Below are 25,649 nucleotides of genomic sequence, written 5' to 3' on the forward strand. Positions count from 1 at the left end.
ATCCAACGATATCAAATTAACAATGAAAACAAATAGAAACCAGTGATATATCATAGCCCAACTACTAGAACCTGATGCAGAAAGAAGGCGAAAACTAGAAGGATATTGTCGCATTTTACTAGGAAAGACTTGAACCTACAAGGAGAATAACACACTCAGTGAGAGAAACTATGGGTGGGCTCTTAAAAAACCGAAAACCGACAACCGAACCGGACCGAGGTCGAAAAAAACTAAACCGAAACTATCAAACCGAACCTAACAAAATCTGGCCAGTTCAGTTTCAGTTTTGAGGTTCAGAAACCGAACCAAACCGATATATATTTAATTATTTTTTTCAATATTTATAAAAAGTTTAGTCATACAATCATAACAAAACAGAACTTGTTGCCAAGTTGGTTTCAGTGAAACTTTTCAAGCTGGAGCGCATGGGTTCGAACCCTCATGCCTCCAGGATTTCTGAGGATTTTTCTAATTTTTATGAGAAATCAACAAAACCTTTTAACCCGAGCCACTAGTAGTAGCAGCCATACTTTTCTATTTTTCATTCCCCTCTTCCCTCTCTCGTTCCTTGCTTCCAGACTCCCTTCATGAACCCTAACCCAGTAACCTTCTCGAGCAGCCTGAGCCTTCTCTCTCTCTCGCTCGATCTTCAACTTCAATCGCTCTGTCTCTCTCAATTTCTCAAGTGACCCACGATGGCACGACCCTTCTCAATCTTAATCTCTCACACCTCGCCCTCGCCGTCAGCTTTTTCTTGCCATTTCAAGTCTTAACAGCAAAAGGTTAGCCTCATCTCTCTCTCTCTTGGTCTTCAACTTCAATCACTCTTTGTCTCTCTCGATCTTGAATCCTAGGCGACCCGCGAGTCAGCGATGGCGTGACCCTTCTCACTCTCAATCTCTCACACCTCGCCCTCGTCGTCAGTCTTTCATCTCACCATGAGCTTCTTTTTGCCGTTTCGAGTCTCGACTGCAAAAGTTTAGTCTCATACTCTCATTTCTCTATGTTTAATTTTCTGTTCTATTTATCTATTGAAATTGGTTCTGACTAGAGAAGAATTCATTTCATACTTTGCATTTACTACTTACTCTTGGATTTATTACGTTACAAAGTGACTTGGATCTATGAAAGCACATGTATTTGGGTTTCTACCTACTATGGGCTTCTGCTTACCAATTCTTCCAGATCTGGTATTTTATTGACTTGTGAATTTCACACAATGCTCATTTTCAGTGTGATTGTTTCTGGGTTTCTTTCTGCCATTACTACTCACTTTTCGAATTATGGTTAGAAGGATAGGACTTTGTGACTCCATATCTGCCTTTAAAATTCAATGTGATTATTTTTCAATTTTCTGGATTTTAATCTTGCTAGCAAATTAAAAAATAGTAAGCTAAAGAATAATTGGGCGAGCTAGAACAACTGGGCAATGGGAGAGCTAGAACTAGGCAACTAGATTTTAATCTTGCTAGCAAACCAGTATTTGTTTGTCATGTTTGAGTGTACTACCAGTCCACTGGGAGAGCTAGAACAATTGGGCAATGGATCACTCCCTAATTAGAAACCTAGACAGTTAATTGTCAACTAATTAGTTTCTATAAATAAGTCAAGTTTAAGCTGATCCCCCACCAGTGAAGTAGAGCTTTATACATTGTACATGTATAGACGGTTGCATTGTACATGTATGCTGATTAACGGGGTGGACAATTTGCAACAAATGTGTTTGAGAAAATTGATGGTAAATGGTTTATCTGTATTCACCATGCTTCAGTTCTTGACTTGTGAATTTTAAAACTTAAAAGTAGAGCTTTCTTTCTTAGCAACGGTTGCATTGTTAACCTCCCTCTTATATATATATATATATATGCTGATTAACCACGTAGTGAGATAACAGTTGCATTGTTAATCTGCTATGTTGCCTCCTAGACCACCTAAGCGTTGAGCTTGAGGAGTTGAAGAGAAGAAGTGTGTGGAAGACATGAAATCTTGAAGGTTTATTTGAGTTTATGATTTTAGTTAAGTGGAATATTTCTATAAAATTTGGACTTTGTTATGTTTATTTTAGGTGTGGAAAACTTGAAGTGAAATGTTTATTTTAAATTTGGACTTTTTGAAGACTTAAACTTTGATGTTTTTTTTTAAGTTTGGACTTTGGAAGATTTGATTGATGATTCTAGTTGAACTTTAAATATTTATTTTCATTGTGTAGGAATGCTTATGTTATGATTGTGTTGGAGATGTTACAATTTTAAGGATAAAGTACAAAAAACTACCTCAACTATTGGTGTCACGACACCTTCATACCTCATCTTTTAAAATTGACAATGTCATACCTTATCTTACAGAGTTGTGCCAATGTCAGACCTCCGTCAGTTTTTCTGTTAATTTCTCTGTTAAATGCTGACGTGACCAGAGACGGGACCCATTCACTAATCCAACTGGATTAAAAAATAATTAAATATTCAAAAATTTAAAAAAAAATTAAAAAACTAAAAAAAAAAAAAATTGGCCTAAGGGATCCGGCCTTCCCTTTCCTTCACCCACACAACCTTTTTTCTTCTTCTCTTCAACAGCCATCAAACCCTTCCCCGTCCCCCAACCTTCCTCCACCACCCTCTCTCTATCCTCTCTCTCTGGGTAACCTGCAGTGTGCAACCCCCAACCTTCCTCGCTGCCGAAGCTCGAGCAGCTTCACACCTCAGAGCGAATTGATTGGAAGGAGAAATCCCAACCCAAATTGGCAACCTCACCAGGTTAAAATGGTTGGTTCTTTACAACAACCAGCTCAGCAAGCTCGACAATAACCAGATCTCCAGTTCAATACCGGCGAAGTTCGGAAACTTGTCGAATCTTTCTCTTCTCTTCTTATGGCAGAACAAGCTCGAAGGAAACGTTCCACCATCGATTTCCAACTGTGTGAATCTCGAGGCCATTGATTTGTCGCATAACGGCTTGACGGGGCTGATTCCCAAAAGGCTATTCAATTTCCAGAATCTCACGAAGCTGCTACTGCTATCTAACAACTTCTCCACTGAAATTATGCTGAAGATCAGAAACTGCTCGTCGCTGATTCGGTTTCGGGCCAGCGGCAACAAACTCGCGGGAGGGATTCCACCCCAGAAAGAGAGGAGAGAGAGAGGGTGGTGGAGGAAGGTTGGGGGGACGAGGAAGGGTTGGGTGGCTGTCGAAGAGAAGAAGAAAAAGGGTTGGTGCGGGTGGAGGAAAGGGAAGGCCGGATACTTAGGCTATTTTTTATTTTTTTTAGTTTTTTAATTTTTAAATTTTTGAATATTTAATTATTAAAAATATATTTATTATTTTTTAATCCAGTTGGATTAGTGAGTGGGTCCCGTCTCTGGCCACGTCAGCATTTAACTGACAAATTAACGGTAGGCTAATGGAAGGTATAATATTGGCACAATTCGTAAGATGGGGTATGACATTGTCAATTTTAAAAGATGAGGTATGTAAGTGTCGTGACACCAATAGTTGAGGTAGTTTTTTGTACTTTACCTAAATTTTAAATTTCAATTTTTATTCATTAAAAAAAATAAAAAATAAAAAAATAAAAAAAACCGAACCAGGCCGAAACCAAACCGAAAAAAAATCAAAAAAAATTGAACCAAACCAAACTGAAATTTCGGTTCAATTTCGGTTTTGGCAAAAAACCGAACCCAGCCCTAAGAGAAACCTAGATAACTGTTGATTGCTAGTCAAAAATGAAAAACTAAGGGTACAATATACCCATATATATATATATATATGGCTAAAAAATACATGAATGAAAAAAGAATACATAAATCCTCAAAAAAATGCATTAGGTGTTACATGGATATGAATCATATAAGTAATAAACTAGGAGTTACATGGACATGAATGAATGAGATGTTACGAATATATAAATGATGCATAAATATCAAGGTTCTAAAAAACACTAGGCACTAGTCGGGCTGCGAGCTAGCGCCTAGTGCCTAGGCGGCTAGGCGAGGTCAAGGCAGGCGCCTAGGCAGCCTAGGCGAATTTAGGTAAATTTATTGTATATCTTGTAAATAAGCGCATATTGACTCTTACAAAAAATTATACTTGTATAAAATCCATAGATAAGATAATAAAATAATGATAAAATGCAAAAAGAGTATCAAACAATGTGTCTCCAATAGATAGGATTTTTTTTTATTTTTTAATGAATTAGATGGTATAAGATGAAAGTTCATATGATAATAAGTGTGTATTACTTTATAAATATTTTTTAAAAATTATTTATTATATAGTGAATGAACTTAAAGAAAAGTAAAGGTGTAAACGTTTTGATTTGTAGTCTGTAAAAAGGGAGGTGGGGAACACTGCACCAAAAAAGGATGTGGGGCACACTACACAATATTCAATGTTTATTATCTATCCCTGACAATTGATTAGAAGTTAATTAATTTAAAAAAAATAAATAAAACAAAAAGTGGAGTGGGTATGTGACTTATGTATGTCACGTGGGGGAGTGGGAAGAGAGAGAAACTCATTTATTTTATCTTATTCTTCTTTCCATCTTCTTCTTCTTCCTTTCATCTTCTTGAAACGCAGAAGGCAGAACCAGAACAAGAACGCAGCTCTCTGCAATGACAAAATGTCTAAAATGCCTAGACCGCCTAGGTCACCAAGTCGCCCGCTTAGGCCGCCCAAGCACCGCCTAAGTTGCCTCAGCGCCCACCTAATCCTCTTGCCGATTTTTCTCCCAATTATGGGCTAATCAAAGCTGCTGGCCACCTTGTAGCGCCTAGGCGGCCGCCTAAGCCGATTTTTAGAACACTGATAAATATGCTATGAATATATAAATGAAGCCTAAATATGCTATGAATATATAAATGATGCATAAATATAAGAGAAAGACATTAGACCAATAAATTAGTCAATTACACAATAATGGACGGACAGATTCTAAGCATTGTCAGTGTTGGGAATGAGTGGAATGAATTGTCCCTTTCTCCTTAGCCTGCTTGGTTTCTTCCTCGTGAATATTCTGCATCTAAAGTATCCTCTCCATGACAACCTCATATGAGTGGCGTTCGTTCTCTCACTTCTATATAAGGTAGAACTCTGCCTGCACTGCGATCCTGAATGTCTTTCCACTGCCCATGTTCGAGGAAGTCCGCTCCAAGATCCTTACCTTTGATCTGCAGAATCCTCGTTCTTCCTCCACACCCGCGGCCTCTCAAACTGCTATCATCACAACTCAGGCCCCTCAGCGTGACTCCAATTCATCTGCAAATCGTGGCGGTTCCTGGCAAGGAAATTGCTCCAGTCGTGGCAGCCCTAGTCACGACACCCAGAAGTATCGTTCTTGGCGCCACAATCAGCAACAATATCGTTCTAATTAACCTATGCATTGGAATGGGCCCTCAAAGAATTGGAAAAGTGTAATCGGCCTACCGACTTTGCTAGTGGAAACTGGATAGCTCCAGGTCTGTTGGGGCGGAAAAGGATCGCCAGATCCTATTCCTGGGGATCTGAGGATCCCATAATCATATATGTTCATCATATATCGTGCGGTCAGTTTTCGTTAGGTACTATTTATATTTAATTTTATATTTAAAATTTAAAATGATTTTTGACCGCACGATGTACGATGAACGGACATGATTACTGGATCCCCAGGAAAAGGATCTGGCGAGGATCCTTTTCCTGTTGGGGCCAACCCCTCCTATAACTGATGCATGGTGTCCCACTTGCTCCACGGTGCCCAACATTCTGCCGCCACCTGACCCTATCGTTATGGCGGCCTTAATGCTTTTCCACCTTTGTAGGGAGAGATTTTTCAGTGTGATCGGGACACGAGTTGGTACATCAAGTGTCACTATACAAATTGTGCGATATGTGTGTTAAAAAGTTAATAACTTAAATATTAAAATTTTCCCTCACTTATATAAAAGCACGTGATGTATCACTCGTATTCTGGTCACAATAAAAAATTTCTCCTTTGTAGGCTCTCAAGTCGTTCAATATCAAGACCCCTCCACTTGGTTCCCCGACACTGGTGCCATACATGATATAGCACATGACCGGTGATGCAAATCTCCTTCAGCATCCCCAACGTTATCATGGTCATAACTCGACTGAATTAGGTAATGGTGACACTCTTAATATCACATCCACTAGTGCAATATCTATTTGTCTCAATTCTTCTCCTTTCTACCTTCGTAATGTCTTTTTTGTGCTATCTTTAAGCAAAAATCTTCTTTATGTCGCTCGTTTTACATACGACAATAATGTGGCCATTTGTTTCTTTCCGTTCTTGTATCGTATTTATGGTTTACGTAATGATGAGTTACTCTTTCAGGGCCATGTAAAGATGTACTATATCCATTGTCGTTTTCATCACCTAAAGCTCTTGTTGTGCCGTCCATTGATTGGCATCAATACTTTGGTCATTCTTCTGTGTATGTGTTGCCTCGTCTATGTCCTAGTCTAGGTTCAAATTTTGTAATTTCTCGTTATTTTTGTAAGAGATGTGCTTTACAGAAATCCACACAACTCCCTTTTGAATTAAATAATAAACATGCAACTTTTCCTTTTTCAATAATTCATTATGATGTATGAATGTCCACTATTGATTCTATTTATCGTTACTTTTCACTGATGATTATTCCTACTATTCTTGAATTTATTCCATGAAAAAAAAATCTTGAGGTATTCATGCACTTTCAAAGCTTTGTGGCTATGGCTAAAAATTTATTCAATGCTTCTATTAAATATTTGCAAAGTGATGGTGGCACTGAGTACGTTATGGTTGAAGCCGCGCTCACTTATGTCCACCTCATCAAATTGCTCCCTACACCTACACTTCGTTGACCCACTCCACACTTCTTTCTTTTTTTTTTCTTTTTTTCATTTTTTTTTTTTTTGTCGTTCTTACATACCTTTGGTTATTTGTGTTTTCCTTGGGCAATTATGTTAAAAACAAACTAATGACCGCTCTAGTGAGTGTGTTTCTTGTGGGCTATAGTGCTTCTCATAAAAGTTACAGGTACCTTGATCCAAGCCCTAGGCGTGTTTACATTTCACGACATGTCGTGTTTCATGAGGCTAAATTGCCATTTAACAAGTCACAACGTACAGCCCCATCCTCCTATATGGAACTCTCCATTATTGGCTAATCTTCATTTCCTATTTATATTTAAAGCTCGATAACATGACCAATACCAAGGTCCAAAACCAATAGTCTAATCATTATATGTAATTAACATTCATAGAAGAGTTAATAAATTAGTCACTAAATCCTCTCCTATAGCGCTATAGAATTTGACTGAAACTTGGAGTTGGATATGGTTGATATGCTATTTAGGAAGCAACTGAAGCACGTTTCGCCTATTGTTCACCTACAATTGTGTGCCTTTGACTTGCCCGCAAATTTCAGCTTTTAAATTTCCATACGTATCTTGTAATTGGATGAATATCATAGCCAATCCAATACCAAGGAAAATAACATCACTACCGACTTGGTTCGGCACCAACTTCACAAATTCATGTACATCCAATGATCATTTTGGTACTGGCTTGCGTGCATGAGTTGAAGAATTCTTTTAGGTTGGTATGGTTTTGAATTTAGAACCCATGAATTTAGGGTGGTGAACTAACTATTTCTTTTTCCCGCTTCCTCTAAACACAACTCATCAAACTTAAGCACTAAGAGTCTTCCCCCTATTTTTTACATAAATACCCAAAGACACATTCAACTCTTCACAACAAAAAACATCATTTTAAAAGATTACCCTAGCAACTCCTCATCAAAGCTTTACTTTCGTCGCAAGTTCAACCATGGCTTTCCCCAAGATTTTCTTCCTTCTGTTTTCGGTGGCGGTGCTATCACTTTCAAGCGTCCATATGAGCCAAGCAGCTCGCCGCCTTTTGGACACGCCAGCAGCTCCACCGCCAGCATTACCCATCCCTACCATCCCATCTCTGCCGAAGACCACATTGCCGCCATTGCCTTCAGTACCAACTCTTCCCAAGACCACATTGCCTCCGTTGCCTTCATTGCCAACACAGCCCAAGACCACATTGCCTCCATTGCCTTCATTGCCAATACAGCCCAAGGCCACCTTGCCATCCCTGCCCTCTAACCCATTGCCTACTCTTCCAACTGCTCTTCCTCCAATGCCAAGCTCTCAAATTCCATCTTTGCCAAAATCAGCAATGCCCACTCTTCCCACAACACTACCTCCATTGCCAGCCAACCCACTGCCATCATTTCCCACAACAATCCCTTCAATCCCAACTATTCCATCAACTATTCCAAGCATTCCATTCCTCTCCCCACCTCCATCAAACTAAACCACCGGAGATGATCACATATATAACCGCCATGGTTCTCCTTGCTTACTACACTACTACTATCTGATATCTTGGATGTGCTGTACGGTGGCTGATTAATTACTCTATGTTATTGTTCTGGAGAGCTTGTGCGGATGTTTAATTTTCATGATTCCCTTTTTATTTTTCTTTTTCTTTTTCTTTTGCTTTTTCTTTTTAGTTTTTGGGTTTTATATGTTCTGGATATGTATATTGTTGTGTTTGTGATTGTGTTTTCTTGATTATACTTTAATAAAACATTTATTGAATTAATCTTACCATGTATGATCTTTGTTCGAAGTCTTTATGATAAACTAGATTATGATATTAACCGAAGAGGTAGCTGGAAAAGGAAAAGGAAAAGACAAAAAGAGGAAAGAAAAAAATTATGGAAAAAGGAAAAGTGGGATTATATAGATCGTCCTACCATAACTTACCAGACTGAAGTAGACCAAAATGCATTTGTTACAAGAAACTGTTATTAAGTCAGTTGAAAGAAAAGACAAAAATCATCTTTCTCCATCCTCCTTCCGCACATCCTGTTTATTTCGGTCCATTAATTATCCTTTATTTAATCAATTCAAACACTAGAAGCACGTGGAGAAAAAATGAGTGTGAAAATCATATTCCAATACAATGAGGAAAGAAAAGGCAGGTTGGAGCAATGTTTGTTTGTTTTTTTTTTTTTTTTTTTTTTTTTGGAGAACTAGATAATAGCATAACCAGGGCCGAAGCCAAAGAAGTATAGAAAGCCACCACGGCCAACACAAAACAACAGTGAGAAACAGGTAAAGCTACGACACAAAGACATTCTTTTGTCAACTGTAACTCATTTTGCAAAAAAAACTATGAAGGAGGGCAAGGGAGACCATCCTTATTCAGTACACGGACAAACGAAGATGGGGGTCGATGGACCTAGATAAAGTCGCACTCCGCTCCAGCATGTGGTGCCACAAAATTTGCCACTCCATTGGCTGATCTTGGAACCCAATGTTTTGGTAAGAGTAATTGACGTAGCATGACAAAGAAACTATATTAAACAATAACATTAATTAAAAACCAAGTAATTGGAAATCAGCAGAGAATGAGTGACCATGAAAGTTTACTAGTTAAAGGTGCAAAAGATAACAAAGCGTAGCACTCTAATGCTATGTTTGGATGATGAAATTTAAGATTATTAAGGAATTTTAAAATTACGGAAATTGAAATAACGGGACTTTATTTTCTAGAATTTGTGAGTTTTCTTGTTTGGTTAACTTAAAAGAACAATTGGTTATTTTCAAACTCTCAATCATAGAAATTGGTAAATGACATCTATTTACATGAAAATTAAACTTGGGAATTGAAGGTCCCAAATTCCAAGTTTTTTTTCCACAAGGAAATTCTAAATTTCTATGCTTATGAATCCACATTCTGACTTTTATCCAATTTCTAGTTTATTTTCCTCATCCAAACATAGTGTAAAGGTGATTTATACAATGTTTCTTAGCCTTATACTCTTTAGAATTTCAAATAGGAAAAGAATTACGTTATACCAAATATCGAAAAAAATGTCTCAAAAAAACTTCAAACATAATAAACGATAGAATTTGGCCAAATGAGCCCATATGTCACAGCAAAGTGATGAGCCCAAATATGCAAGGCATTCTTCTTGCTGCCAGATTTGCTCATTGGTTTTGATATTTGATCCACTCCGCCAATTAATCGACATTAATAATCGAGTTGTTGCAGTCCTATTGGAATAGGAATGTGATTGTGTAAATCCTAGTAGATATGAGAATGTATCTTATATTCCTATTAGGAGTAGATTACCTATTAAATGTTGTAATCCTAGAGGGTAAGGAATTAACCTTCCCTAGTACTATAAATAAAGGGATAATGGGGTGAAATAACACACACCCACAATTACACATCTCTCTCTTTCTCTCTACTATTTCCACACATTCCCTCTCTCTCTAGCCTCCATAATCATTCAGTAAATTATGCCTACAACACGTTATCAGCACGCTCTTGACGCTGCGCTAAAGAGAGTTTATTATTCAATCAGGGGAGTATTATGTTTTAATCATCCTTTTCATGATTAATTAATTTATTATTTTGAATTGATCTACATTGTCACATCCCGGCCCGGGGTCCACCACATCCCAGGCCCATTCCACCACAGTAGTACGATATTGTCCGCTTTGGGCCCCGACCACGCCCTCACGGTTTTGTTTATGGGAACTCACACGAGAACTTCCCAGTGGGTCACCCATCATGAGAGTGCTCTCGCGCACTACTCGCTTAACTTCAGAGTTCCGATGGAACCTGAAGCCAATGAGCTCCCAAAAGGCCTCGTGCTAGGTAGGGATGGGAATATACATATAAAGATCACTCCCCTGGGCGATGTGGGATGTCACATACATGTTATCAATTCAATTTAATTTTTCTTCGTTGAACGTGATACAACGCATTGGAGAAGCAATTCTGGCTTTTCAAAAAGGATCTGCAACAAATTCAAAGGCTTTTATCGTTTTCTACCAATCAGGTTCGCTTAAAATAAAGTAAGATATTTGAAACGACCATGAAGCATGAAAACATTCCCCATGATGCATGAACCCCCTACATTTATATTTACCTTCCGATATATATATTGTATATGTTTCATATATTTCATATATTTGTCAATATATATATTTGTTTCATGCATTACGCAATTATGCTATGTGGAATTTGTGAGTCAAAGAATATAAATAAATTAGTAGCAATTTAGGGTTTGTCAAACCCTAACTATGTCGAAAAAAACAATTTGCGGTTGAACCGCGAGCCGGCACACCAAACTCACCCCAAGCCGAGCCTGCAGCTCGAGCCTTAGGCACTGGAACTATAAGGTAACAGCCCTTTGGGCTTTGTTGCATGTATTGGACCAAGCCCAACTAACTGGTTCCTTGATGCTGGGCTTCAGCCCCGCAGCCTCTGACCCAAAAGGCAACCCAGGATGGGCTTTTGCTCACGCCTTATGCCACACTTCCTGCAGACTTTATACTAATGGGTTCTGTCTCCTGGCCCGCTGATTTGCAATCAAATTGGGCTGCTGTGCAGCCGTGTAATGTAATCTAAAGCCTGCAATTTTTGCAGGGCCATGTATTGCAACTAACCAAAGTGTGTTGGGCTGCATTCTTTTTCGACCCAATGCTATTTTTTTGGCATTTTAAATAATTTTAACCCAAATGTTATTATTATTTTTGCTTCTACGATCGACCCCGAATGGTCCCGATTTACTGAATTAATTAAAAATGACCTGCAGTCTATTAATCTAATAATGAATCCAAAATTATTGACCTGAAGATCACTTTTGGACATTAACGATTCAATAATTTATTTTTATACTTTGAACCGTTGACTTACTTTCGTAGTCCCGAAGCACTCACACTTGAGTTCTTGAAGCAACCTCAAATCCACTACACTTAAATCAACATATTGCATTCTGTGTTCTTGCAGGAACCTCTTTTTTTTTTAATTAAACATTCATAAACTAAATTGAACCTGTAGTTTCAAATTTAGTGCCTTTGAAACCCGAAGTTTTCATAAAACAATACACCCATGAAAACCCGACGTTTTTTCATGAAAACCATGTCTTAGAACTCGAATGTTCTAACTTTGATGTTTATGGATGATTCCTTCCCATAGCACCAATCATAATCTTGTTCCCTCCATTCAGTGGATTGTCATACCGTAACAAGTTCGATTTTCCTGATTTGATGTTTCTAATAGAAATCACTTCATGTGGGGTACAAGCCATGAATCTCCACTTGACTATCAAGAAGCTGAGAAACCATTGAAGCCAACAATGGCAAGGAAGAGCTGAATAAGCCTCCGCCATGATCTTCATTCGAAGACTTATGGCCGAAGCATTATCAATGGAAATACCTCCCGAACGAGGATTCCATGGCTCTTTGGCTCGCTCCTACGAACCGTGTGATCATGCAACATATTGCCCAAAGCACACCATGATTACGTCCATGAATAAGTACAATTCTGAAGTTTATAAATCCGATCGAATTTTGACTGGAGAATACTTTTCTCGTCCTACCATGTTTCTAACTTGCCACTGAAGCAGCAGTGTAGAAAGCGAAAGTTTACCAAATTCTCGGATCTAATTACTACCACAAACATATAGTAGAATCAGGGCCTACCAAGGTGTGGCATCATGCCCGAAGCATGATCCTTAGCACCTAAGACATAAAACTTCAAGAATAAGGAAAAATATTCCCGAACCTGAACCCTGCAGAATCTAATTCCGTCTCGATGGAATGGATCATTAGTTATGCACCTATTCATGCCCCTACCAATGTTGTTAAGGAGTACCATTCTAGTAGGCAATATGTGAGACTAATTTTTGCTCCACCAAACACCGTTGGAAGAGCCGAATTTTGACATGGATGGCCTTGTTGGCCAAATCCCCTTAGTAAACCATTTACTTTGTGAACATTTCTCTATATTCTTGGATTCAAGTTTGGTGTATGTTTTACTTATGGATAATCTTATTGATATTGTCCTCGAATATGAGTTAATTGGATCATGTTTTTCTTAATACATGTGACCGATTCAATTAAACACGTGATTAGGTAGGAATGTGGGGAAGTTAGTTGTCTGGATGAATGTGTACTACGCACACTAACTTTACACCTAAATCACATCTCTAACAACGACTTCAGGTCTATCCAAACTGATTAAAAGCACTGGCACACTCCTCATTGTACGAATGGTATTGAATCACCATTTAAGGGACCTTAAATTCTCCCTAATGTTGAGTATTTAAGGATATTCGAGATGACAATGATCATAAATGAAACCACTGAAGAAAATAGAGTGAAATATCTTTGCACCACCTCCAAAAATAAGCCTGAAGTTTTGATTTGGGGCCAATAGGTTTGTCTCCCAACTAGGAACACACCACATGTGGCCGGCCTGAAGCCTAGTGATTAAGCAGTTTACTTGTTTTGGCATGACCTTTTGGGACACTTAGGTCGAACAATGATGCTACAACGCATCTCCTTACCCGAAGTAAGGATCTTGTGCCTACAAGCACACTTTGCCAAGCATGCTCATTAAGGAAATTGATTTTCTAAATCATCTCTCGCAAAGATACGAAACGACTCTCTTTTCACAGTGGATTCAAGGGAATATATGTGGACTAATCCAGCCAAAATGCGGACCATATAGATACTTATGGTTTTGGTTGATGAATCGACAAACTGGTCATATGTTTGTCCACACACATTGCTGCTAAACCTCATGGCTGATTAAGGGTTCACCACCCTACTTATCCCATAAAGTCCGGGAGATTGGATAATGCCGAAAAGTTTATATTGACGGTTTTCGATAAAGTATTGCATGTTTTTTGGGTTTATAATTTGAACATCGAATTCCCATGTTCACCCTGAATAGCCTCGCCTAGTGAACATAAAGCGCAATTTAAATGATCGCCCGAATTTTGGTAAACGTATCAAGTTTTCAATTTTTGCCTAAGGCTATGTAATCTTGTACGCAGCTATGTTGGTCTGCCTTGAGCCCCATTGCCACCCAACCTATATGACATTACAGTTGGTTACTAGGTACAAACCTGACGATTTTCGTATTTACGCATTTGGGTGTGCATTCCATATGCCAAGTTGCGACGTCGCACTGTACCACCATGGGCCCTCAAAAAAGGATGTGTATCTTTTGTCGATCATGATTCTCCTTCACACAAACTCTCTTAGAGCCCTTGCATACGATCTTTTTACCGCTCATTTACGGGTTGTCACTTTAATAAGACAATCTTCCCGTTGTTAGGGGGAGATAAGAACGTCAACGTTCCTGGAGAACAGCGCGAATTTGCATGGACATTACCCACTATGTCTCATCTCGATCCCCATACCACACAACTATGATAAGCAAGTGCGATGAATTCTAGCTTTCAGAATGTTGCCCTAGCCGCATTCCTCTAATCTAGCTAAAGTGACAGGATCATATACCAGTTGCAAACATGCCTGCAAGGATAAACGTATTTAACGAACATCGAGTCAACATCCCTGGAGGGTATGCCGCATTTGTTGGACGGTTTGGACGCCCCTGTTGAACAGTCTGATACACCGGCGGATAGCCAATCAATCTATCTTAGCCTGGAGCACGACATATCACTCGGTTCGTAGGATTCACTTCCCTGGAAGAGGATGACACAGCATGAATCTACACTTGATCGCTGCCTTAAATCATTTCCATCTCATGAGATTAATCCGGATTTCTCCCAAGACTTAAAGTTCTTGGTCCAGTATACTAGTTTGGATGAGCTAAATCGAATTGAAATGAGATTATCATCGATGATGTTTTCACTTATATGGTAGCTACCAACATAAATGAAAAACGACGATATCGAACCGTGGTCCGTTGACTAAGTGACAACGTAGAACTGATTGGACAACTGAAATTACAATCCAGGTCAAATTCCTTACCTCAAGCGTTTTCCGGCTGAATTGGACTCCGACCCACGTATGAAAATTTATCCCCTCATTAAGATCTATAAATCTGTAAATTTTGGTAATTTTTGGAAATAGTTGAATTTTTCGATAAGTCAGAGCAGCGACAGGTGGGCCAAGACCCCACATGCCCTTCCTATACTAATTTGGATACCCTAATTCCATATGTGACGTCCAATTGACAAAATCTCGTCGTATGACTATAGTTTTAATTGAGACCGCCACTTGGTCATTATATGAATCGACAATCCGACCGTTGGATCGGCACCAAACTCTCATACGTGATAGTATGTAATATTTGTGGACATTAGGAACGTACAGTTCGGGAATCCAACGTACGGATCTTCCCTAACTGAATTTCTAAAGCTTGTAAAATCCAACGTTGACCACCACTTGAATTTGCGATTGGCGGAGATCTAACTGTTGGATCATTCCAAAACTTTAGGATGTTTTCTAGAAGCTTATTGAAACTCTTGGGAAGTTACGAATCTGAAATCCAAAGTGTAGATCTTCCGGATCGAATTACATAAGGTTGTAGACCCTACCGTCAACCTTTAACTGACGGTTGACTTTTGGTCAATGGTTTATAAATCATTCTAGAAGCTCCTTGGGGATGTGTTTTATGTAAGTTACATGTTCTATTGATAAGAATTCTGAGACGTGATTTGATATTTGTTCTAGGCAACGATCGTTTGTGACACCTCAATATTCATGCTAGGAAGTTGTAGCGCGGACTTCAGGTGAATGGGTCTTTTCTTTTATATAGTATGTACATATTTGTTAGTTTCCATTTATACATTGAAAGAGAATTTACTATGTATGCCTAGTTTAGACTAATGCTTATAAGAATTAGCAAAATAACGAAAAAGTACGAAGTGATCATAAATCCTATGGGATGCATAGGTATGCGTATGTTTATTGATGCCATGATTATACCTACGGCTATGAATAATATTATGTTGATTAGAACTATTGAACCACTATGGCATGATTGTATTTGTGTAGTCTACTCATCATTGCTACACCCCAGTGTTAGTGCTCACCCAGGGCCAAGGCCAGTCTTTCACGTGTATGTTCATATCCGCACCGCATGCTCGCCTTAGATTCAAGTAGGTGTCAGTCATGTCGTACAAGTTGCAATAGGCAACTCCGACATCTTGTCGTACAGGTTGCAATAGGCAACTCCGACTCGTATGTGACCACGAATAGCGCTAGTCTTCACGTGATTGTAGCACTAGAGCGTATATTATGATTACACCCAATCAGGTCGTACAAGTTGCATTATGCAACTCCGACTTGTGTGCTAGCATAGATTGATGAGCATCAGTTCAGTCGTACAGGTTGCAGTAGACGACTCCGACTTGTGTGCTAGCATAGATCGATGAGCATCTAATTTTATTATGAACTATTGTGCCATATTGATATCTTGATATTTTGCAGGCTACGGTGAGTATTTCCATACTATATGTAGTATGTATATCTTGGAAACTATACATGTTTTACGACGAGGGGTTATAACGTTTTCAAAGGTTTTTATTAAAACTTTATTTTCAAGCCCACTCACCTTTGTGTTTCGCCCCTCCAGGTTTTAGTAGCTAAGCTTTCTTATCGACAATGATTCTTGGCAAATCTCGATGTAGGTGGCTACCTTTGATGGTATAAATCTCATTATACTTTACTATACTCTACTTATGCTCTGTCATCACATGTGAAATGGGTTCATTCCCGCTCATAAGCGCACTCTTATATTTAGGCGCTTTTAGGTTTAAATTTATTCACATATTCCACCACATTACACTTTATGGCTTCGTCACCTTCCAAGTGTCGGCCAGCACAGTTCGATTTGGAGTCCAAGTGGACATTCAGGGGTGGGGTGTGTCATCTAGGCTCGGTTCGTCGTCCACCGCAAACCGCTTGAAATACTTAGATGCTCGGACTGCGTACTCTAACGCCTTGTTAGGACCTTCACCGGAGGCGATTGTGTCCCAGGCCAGCTTGAGCAGAAACGAGCCGAGATCCAAGTTGTCTAAGGAGGCTTCGGTAAGAATATGATCCAGGGAAATAGGTTAGGGCTTTTTTGATTGGGCTGGCGAGGGTTTGGATCGAGACGGGGACCCGGACGGTGGTTTTTTGGTGTGGGGGGAAAGGGTTCTGGAAACTGGGGCAGGTTCGGATTGCTAGGGCTGGGGATCAAGGATCGCGATTTGGGACAAGGCAGAGTCGGGCCAGGGGGGTTGCGAGGGAGGTGGGGGTGGGTGGGATAGGGTTTGGGTTGCAGGGGTCGGGAAAGGATTTCTGGGTTTTTTTTTTTTTAATAGGGTAAATTATTATAATATTTTAAATGCATAAAAAAAAAAATTTGCCACTTGGCAATGTGGCAACCACATCAGCTCTTAACGGACTAATGGATGGAAAATGTAACAAATATATTATATTGAAATAAAATAGTACTTGAGGTATGAAAGTGAAATGTTTTAAAGATGTTTTATGATGTTGCAATAGACCTCAAACCTGAGGTGGTAAAGTGTAATTTACCTATAAAAAAAAAGGTCAAGGAAGAAAACAAAATCCAAAGTTTCAACCTTTGGAGAAAATGAGAGAGAAAGAGTAAGGACCATCACATTTTGGGCTTTCCACCAACGATTTGGTTTTGGAGCTGATCATAGAAGTGGAGGTCCCAATTGAGAAGCTGAGAGGTAGAAGAAAAGGGCAACAGACATTGAAGTAAGTAAAGGCCTCGTTGTAAGCTTGGAGGTGCAAGTGCTCAGACTCGAGAAGTACGTCATCGTAGTCGAAAATTAGAGCTTGGAGAACATTTCAGTAATCACATTGATTTTCATTCAGGTTCATGTAAATTAGTAAACAGCTTACACGGTTCAATACTATTCTTACTTCAATTCCTAAAAATTTTAGTAAACAGTTTCAACAGGAATCTAATTCTGATTCTAGCCTATTCCAAACTCTTCTTCAATTCAATTCCTCTTGTTCTAATTACGGATTAGTAAAAAAAACCTTGTTCTTTTGGTTTTGGGTAAATTACACAAAAGTACCTCAACTATTAGTCGAACCACAATCTCATATCTCATGTTTTAAAAATTACAATGTCATACCTCATCTTACAAATTTGTTGCAATGTCAAACCTCCATCAGTTTTTCGTTAGTTTCTCTGTTAAATGCTGACATGGCTTGAGGCTGGGCCATTTCCTAGTCTTGTTGAATTAAAAATTAATTAAATATTCAAAAACTAAAACTAAAATTATTTAAATGTTTTTATTTAAAAATATGGGACCCACCCTACAAACCCATCCCCTCACCCTTCTTCCCCACCCGTCTCCTCTACCACCGTTTCTTAGGCGAGCTTCCCAGGTGAGTTGACCACGAACCCCAACAACAAGCATCGTTGTCACCACCGTCGTTCCACTGCTCTTGGTGCCATGAACAAGACCCACCTAGAGTTCACGCTGTTTAGCCGCCGTTCATGGTAGATCAAACCGAGGAATTCCCGGGATTTTGACGCCAGCAATCTCATCTTTGGAGACGACGGTGAGGGTGTAGCATTAGGGATTGGGGATAAAAAAAAAAAAAATTGGTTATTTTATTAGGGTTTATGAGTGAGCAAGGGTGACACTTGGGATTCGAAACAATTTTGTGATTTGTAAACAAATCCAAGTGGCGGAGGACATTGAAATGGGTGGTAAAGCTTTAAGCTTTTTGATGGCATAATAGAATACCAAAAGCAATTTATCCCTATTTCCGACGGAATCCCAAGTGTCCCCAATTCCCAACAGAATGGTGGTAAGATTTGTAAAGCTTTAACGCCTTCCTACCTTCTATGCAGTATGACCCACCGAAGGAAAAAAAAAAGGTGGGGGACAAGGAGGAAGAAGAAGAGGAGCAAGAGCTGGAGGAAGAACTCCGAAGAAGATGGGTAGGGAGCAATGGACAGCGAAGATGGGTTGGACGGACTGAGAAGATTTGAGCAACGACAAGTGAATCGACAGACCCGCGGCTGAGATGGTAGATGGGGAAAGAAGGGTGAGGGGATGGGATTGCAGGGGGTGGGTCCCTTTTCTTTAATAAAATATTTAAATAGTTTTAGTTTTAGTTTTTGAATATTTAATTAATTTTTAATCCAACTGGACTAGGAAGTGGATCTGTATCAAGCTACATCAACATTTAACAGAGAAATTTGTAAGATGAGGTATGACATTGTAATTTTTAAAATATGAGGTATGAGATTGTGGTTCGATCAATAGTTGAGGTAGTTTTGTGTAATTTACCTTTTGGTTTTCTGCTCTTTGTCTCTTTGCTTTCCAAAATACATGTTGCACTCTTTCATAATTTAAATTATAAATAATAAGTCATTAAATACTACAGTTTAGTAGTATTCCTCTTTACTTGTAAGTGTAAGGTCTTAAGTTCGATATTTGCCAAATGCAAATTTGGTAATAAATTAATTAGTCAATTAATCCTCTCCTATAGAGCTATAACATTTGATTGAACTTGAAGTTGGATATGGTTGATATGCTATTTGGGAAGCAACTGAAGCACGTACGCTTCCCCCATTGTTCACCTACAATTGTGTGTCCTTGACTTGCCCATAAATTTCAGCTTTTCAACTACCATACATATCTTGTAATTAGATGAATATTTGAAAAGATAAAGGATAAAACAAAATAAAGAGAACCCCTCGCAAAAATAACCAATAATAACAAGAATCAAACTTTTTCCCACTAAATGGAGTTGGCTTAAGTTTTCAGAGTCTTCCCCCTAAACCCTTCAAAAAAACAAACAGGCCAAAAAAAATGAAAAAGATGAGAGAAGTTAACACAGGTTCATAGTCAATCCAATACCAAGGAAAATAACAGCACTACCTACTTGGTTCGTCACCAACCCACTAAATTAATGCAAGTCCAATGACCATTTTAGTACTGGCTTGCGTGCATGAGTCGAAGCTTCTTTTGCGTTGGATTGGTTTTGAATTTAGAACCAATGTCTTTAGGGAGGTGAACCAACTATTTCTTTTTCTTTTTCCCGCTTCCTCCAACCACAACTCATCAAACTTAAGCACTAAGAGACTTCCCCCCATTTTCCCTATAAATACCCGAAGGCACATTCTACTCTTCACAACAACAAACAACATTTTAAGAGATTATCTAGCAACTCCTCATCAAAGCTTTACTTTCGTCACAAGTTCAATCATGGCTTTCCCCAAGATTTTCTTCCTGCTGTTTTCGGTGGCAGTGCTATCACCTTCAAGCGTCCATATGAGCCAAGCAGCTCGCCACCTTTTGGACACGCCAGCACTACCCGTCCCTACCATCCCATCTCTGCCGCAGACCACATTGCCACCGTTGCCTTCAGTGCCAACTCTTCCCAAGATGACATTGCCTCCGTTGCCTTCATTGCCAACACAGCCCAAGGCCACCTTGCCACCCCTGCCCTCTAACCCATTGCCTACTCTTCCAACTGCTCTTCCTCCAATGCCAAGCTCTCAAATTCCATCTTTGCCAAAATCAGCAATGCCCACTCTTCCCACAACACTACCTCCATTGCCAGCCAACCCACTGCCATCACTTCCCACAACAATCCCTTCAATCCCAACTATTCCATCAACTATTCCAAGCATTCCATTCCTCTCCCCACCCCCATCAAACTAAACCACCGGAGATGATCACATATATAACCGCCATGGTTCTCCTTGCTTACTACACTACTACTATCGGATTTCTTGGGTGTGCTGTACGGTGGCTTATTAATTACTCTATGTTATTGTTCTGGAGAGCTTGTGCGGATGTTTAATTTTCATGATTCCCGTTTTCTTTTTCTTTTTCTTTTTAGTTTTTGGGTTTATATGTTCTGGATATGTTTATTGTTGTGTTTGTGATTGTATTTTCTTGATTATACTTTAATAAAACATTTATTGAATTAATCTTACCATGTATGATCTTTGTTCGAAGTCTTTATGATAAAGCCAGTAACTAGATTATGGTATTAACTATTAACCGAAAAGGTAGCTGGAAAATGAAAAACAAAAAGAGAAAGAAAAGTTAGAAAAAATAAATATGGAAAAACGAAAAGTGGGATTATATCGAACAAAATGGATTTGTAACATGAAACTGTCATTAAGTCAATTGAATGAAAAGACAAAAATCATTTTTGTCTATTCTCTTTATGCACATCCTGTTTATTTTGGTCCATTAATTACTTTTGATTAATTCAATTTAAATGCTACAAGTGCGTGGAAAAATAAAAGAGTGTAAAAATCATATTCCAATGCAAAACGAAAAAAAATGGTAGGTTGGAGCAGTGTTTTGGTAAAAGTAATTGACACAGCGTGACGAAGTAAATATATTAAACGAAAACCTTAATCAAAAAGCATGTAATTTGAAATCCACCAGAGAATGAGTAAACGTCAAAGTTTACAAATTAAAGGTACAAAAGATAACAAACTGTACACTCTAAAGGTGATTTATAGTGTTTCTTAGCCCTATACTTCTTAGAATTTCAAATAGGAAAAGAATTACGTTATACCAAATACCCAAAAAAATGTCTCAAAAACTAAAAATACTGATAAAACATAGTGAATGATAGAATTCGGCCGGAAAAGCCCATACCTGATAACAAAGTGGTGAGCCCAAATATGCAAGGTATTCTTCTTGCTGCCAGATTTGCTCATTAATTTGATCTTCGATCCACTACGCCAATTAGTCGACATCCATAATGGAGTGACATTTACTTGTTAGCTTTCTTACAACTAATTATTAATAGTTTTATTTGGGCATATAAAATTAATACATTTGCTTACACACTTTCTCAATGATAGAATTTATCCTTGTATTTGGAACCCACTTGCATTAGAGAGTGTTGCCAGCAAATGTATGAGTTTGTGTTAAAAAAAAATTAAAAATAAAAAAAAAAAAAAACTTTTTAACAATCAAAAGCTCTTTTAACTACACAGAAAATTCTGCAGACGGTTGGAAAATATAGGGGAAAGCAATTTAGAGATTTTATTTGGTCTAAATTTCATTATTTTGTGAACAAAGGTTTGATTTAATTTATTTCCTATTATTGCTTCATTGTATTCGTATAAATAACTTCTTATGGAGAAGAATAAATTATTTAAGTTGTATTTGAGAAATGTGAGACTATAGGGGAAACAAAAATATGGTAAGATCCATGCAATTTTTAAATCCAACTCCAAAATTTGAAAGAATTAGATTACCTATAATTTGGGGATAATTGTATTTTGAGTTATAGGGGGAATCAGGATTGTTTTTTCGTCCCCATTATACCCTCACTTATTTATCAAATTCCAAGATCGCCTTTCCACCCATCACCAAATTTTGTTCTCTTAGAAGAAAAATCAAAAAAAAAAAAAAATTAAAAGTTTTCTCTCACAAAGTTAAAATAATGTTGTCACTTAGTATTACGATCTAGTGGTATTCTTCTTTACTTATAAGTGAGAGGTCTTAGGTTTGATTCTCGCCAAAGACGAATTTAAACCACATTATTGCTATCATTGTAAGGTTTAGCTTACCCCCTCATGTAGATGAATATCGTTTGTTATAACAAATAAAAAAAATGTTTTACCAACAAATAAATTAATAAAAAAGAATTAGCATATGTTGAGAAAAAATTATACACAAAATGTAAACAAATAATTCACTTGACATAATTTCACCCTCGTTCATTTTTCCGAAGAGGGTTTTATTAATTTGAGTTTGACCCATTCTAAACTATGTGTCTGTTAATTACAATCCTTCGTTAAAAGGAAAAACCCTTTGATTCTGATGTGAGAATTACTTGACACACAAATTAAACCCTCTTGTTGTCAAATTGTAGTAAGGATGCAAGTAGGGATCGTTCTAGACCGGGGATTAGGAGGGCTTGCTAAAACCTCTAAAATGACTTAGAAACATAAAAACAAAGTTTAAAACACTAAACTAGACTTAATGAATGCAAACCTAAAATTTAAAACACTCAAACAAACTAAAAGACTCAAAACAGCACAAACACACTCAAATCTGCCTAAAAACCACTTTCTGGGCAGTTTTGAGTACAAACACAAATTTGGACGAAATTAAGTTGTAACTTGACTCAAGACTCTTAAAAACACAAACTAAATGTATTTCTAACTAATCTAACACTTTAAAATAAATGGGGGATTGGTTTTGACGAATTTAAAATTAAAATAGAAACTTGGAAACAAAACAGATTCTAAAACCGATTTGATGAAATAGAAGGATGAGAAACTAGTTAGAGGGTTCCTTATCCACACATGACCATATGCATATAATTTGATTCCCAGTTATGACTTCAACAAACGATGAATGACAATGCTCCAAGTTAATTAGGTCCGCTTAAATTAACTTTCAGATTTCCCTAGATTCATTGGATTGAATGGAATACGCATTACAACCAAATTATTCCTAATCAAAGTCCCTAACTATGGAATATGCATGATAGAGACATTCAACAAAGATCATTAAGTTCAACGGAAATCATAAACATCGACTAGGCATTCATAACTATGGAATACGCATGTTAATCCAGCCTAGGGTTTACTAAACACAATCGTGACTAGCGATTTTTACTACTCATGAATATAAGTTCATAACGATTAGGTGAAATTCCCTTATATCCTAGCATCAAGTTTAGGCATGCAAATTAAGTGTCGACCCTCAACCCACATACATAAACAAGTTCTTAATCAAAACAGAAAAGTAAACCACATCTAAAGTTCATGAATTCATAACTGGAGTAAATCAAATCATAACCAACATATGTCCATGGCTTCAAATTCGCCTCTAACTAAAAAGAAATTAGTTCCACATGTTTAACATAATTGAATAACAAGTTAAATTAAACATGAAAACAGAAACAATAGAAGAAATAACTCCAAACACTCCAATAGTTGCAGATTGCATGTGCAAGGTTTCTTCCTTCCTTTGGACTGCACGGCACTACTCTTCCTCTCCTTCAATGGTGGCGGCACAAGGTGGTTATGGTGGTGGGAAGGTGTGGCTATGGTGGATGAATGGTTGCTTGGATGTAAGGTTGCGGCAAAGGTGGTAAAAGTGGCTGGAATTGTGTTTCTGGGATTTTAGGATGTGTAGAATGGTGTGGCTAGATGAATGGACGAAAATTGGGTGAATGAGTGATCCCCCCTTAGTGCCTTGCTGCAAAGCCTTATTTATAGGGCTAGGAAAGGTAGGAGACAAGGTAGGAGACAAAGTAGGACGGCTAGGAGACAAGGTAGGGCGGCTAGGAGAAGGTAGGACGGCTAGGAGACAAGGTAGGGCGGCTAGGAGACAAGGTAGGAATTAGGCACCATGTGTGAATAGATAAAGCCTTCTAGAAATAAGCTTTTTAGGCCCCCTTGCAGCTCCCTAACTGAATTCAAGCCTTCAAATTCGTCCATCCTCATGCCTCCATGCTTGCACTATCCAATCTTGGCCCAAAAATGCTCTAGAATGCTCCAAATTGCTTCTTTTTGCATACTTTGACACTAAAACCTGAAATTGCACGAAAATAACTTTAAACACTATAATTAACATAGTTTAGCTAATTAAATGCAAGAAAACAAGCTAACTAAGTCGTATAAATATGCTCCTATCAGATTCCAATATGAATAAATCGTAACTTGGGAATTTGGGGGTTTATTTGATTTTGCGACTACACCTAGGTCAAGCCCTAGATTGCCTACATACCCTCGTTGAGGGATCAAGTCACTCGTAGTTCCTTCATGTATTTGTTGGGGTTTTATTCCTTGTGCAGTTTCAGCTCGTCCAGGCAATGAGCATTTGATGCTTTGTGCAGTTTCAGCTCGTGTAGGCGAGGACTTTGAGCCATTGGAGCTTTTGATGCCTTGTGCAGTTTTAGCTCGTGCAGGCGAGGACTTTGAGCTATTAGAGCATTTGGTGCCTTGTGCAATTTAGCTCGTGCAGGCAAGGACTTTAAGCCATTGGAGCAAAATGCAGCTTCGTGCCATTTGAGACCTGTTGCGGCTTTGTGCCATTTGATATTTAATGCAGCTTCGTGCCATTTGAGATTTTTCTTCGGCTTTGTGCCATGTGGGGTTTGATATGCCTTCATGCCCTTTGAAACTTGAGTTGACTTTGTGCCATATGATATTTGATACGGCTTTATGCCATTTGAGACTTTTCTTCGGCTTCATTGCGTGAGCAGCATACATTAATTGGAAATCTAGGAACTGTGCTTGTAGACTTCTCTTTTACTCTTTGTAGAATTTGTAATTACTTGGTCAAAGTAGCAAAAGTGAATTTAGTTTATATAAACCAGGGATTCATCTCAGCTTCACGGTTCAGACTGCTTACGTATCCTTAGGTATCGTTGGGTATGCAAACGGGACGGGACGGAACGGAATGGGATGGGACGGGACGGAACGGAACGGAACGGAGCGGGAGCAAAGATGCCCTCGGATGGAAACAAGGAGGAAGAAGAAGGAGACGGAGAGGTTATAATTTTGTGTTCCACGGATGTGGAACGAGTCGTTCCAGGGGGTGAGGTGGAATGAAAATTCACCCAAAACTCGTCCCGTGGAACAGCTCGTTCCACCCGTTTTAGGCACACCAAACGTGAGACGGAACACCTTGTCCCACTCTATTCCGTCCCGTCCCACGTACCAAACGGTACCTTAACGAAATCAAACCAGCGTAGTTTGTAAAGTATTTGATTTGGATTTGTAGACTTGTGTTCAAACTTGGAAAAATAAGAAGCCAATTGGATTTATTTAAAACCCATATATGACCTTCGGTAATATCACCTAAAGGCTTTGCGAAATAG

The 25,649-nt window shown here is 38.5% G+C and overlaps 2 protein-coding genes across 2 annotated transcripts; both read left to right on the top strand.

The window, feature by feature from the left end:
- The first annotated feature begins 7,724 nt into the window (after positions 1-7,724).
- Positions 7,725-8,618, top strand: LOC125473429 (vegetative cell wall protein gp1-like). The gene has a single exon (XM_048576209.1). It carries the CDS (start codon positions 7,807-7,809, stop codon positions 8,320-8,322), a length of 516 nt encoding a protein of 171 aa, XP_048432166.1. The 5' UTR covers positions 7,725-7,806; the 3' UTR covers positions 8,323-8,618.
- An 11,423-nt stretch (positions 8,619-20,041) lies between these two features.
- Positions 20,042-20,500, top strand: LOC108866012 (protein PELPK1-like). Its single transcript, XM_018643948.2, has one exon. The coding sequence runs from the start codon at positions 20,042-20,044 to the stop codon at positions 20,498-20,500; it is 459 nt and encodes a 152-aa protein (XP_018499464.2).
- Positions 20,501-25,649: the final 5,149 nt, after the last annotated feature.

The sequence above is a fragment of a genome, unplaced genomic scaffold (genome assembly GCF_019419815.1).
Source record: "Pyrus x bretschneideri cultivar Hongxiangsu unplaced genomic scaffold, Pyrus_bretschneideri_v1 Contig86, whole genome shotgun sequence".
NCBI lineage: Eukaryota > Viridiplantae > Streptophyta > Magnoliopsida > Rosales > Rosaceae > Pyrus > Pyrus x bretschneideri.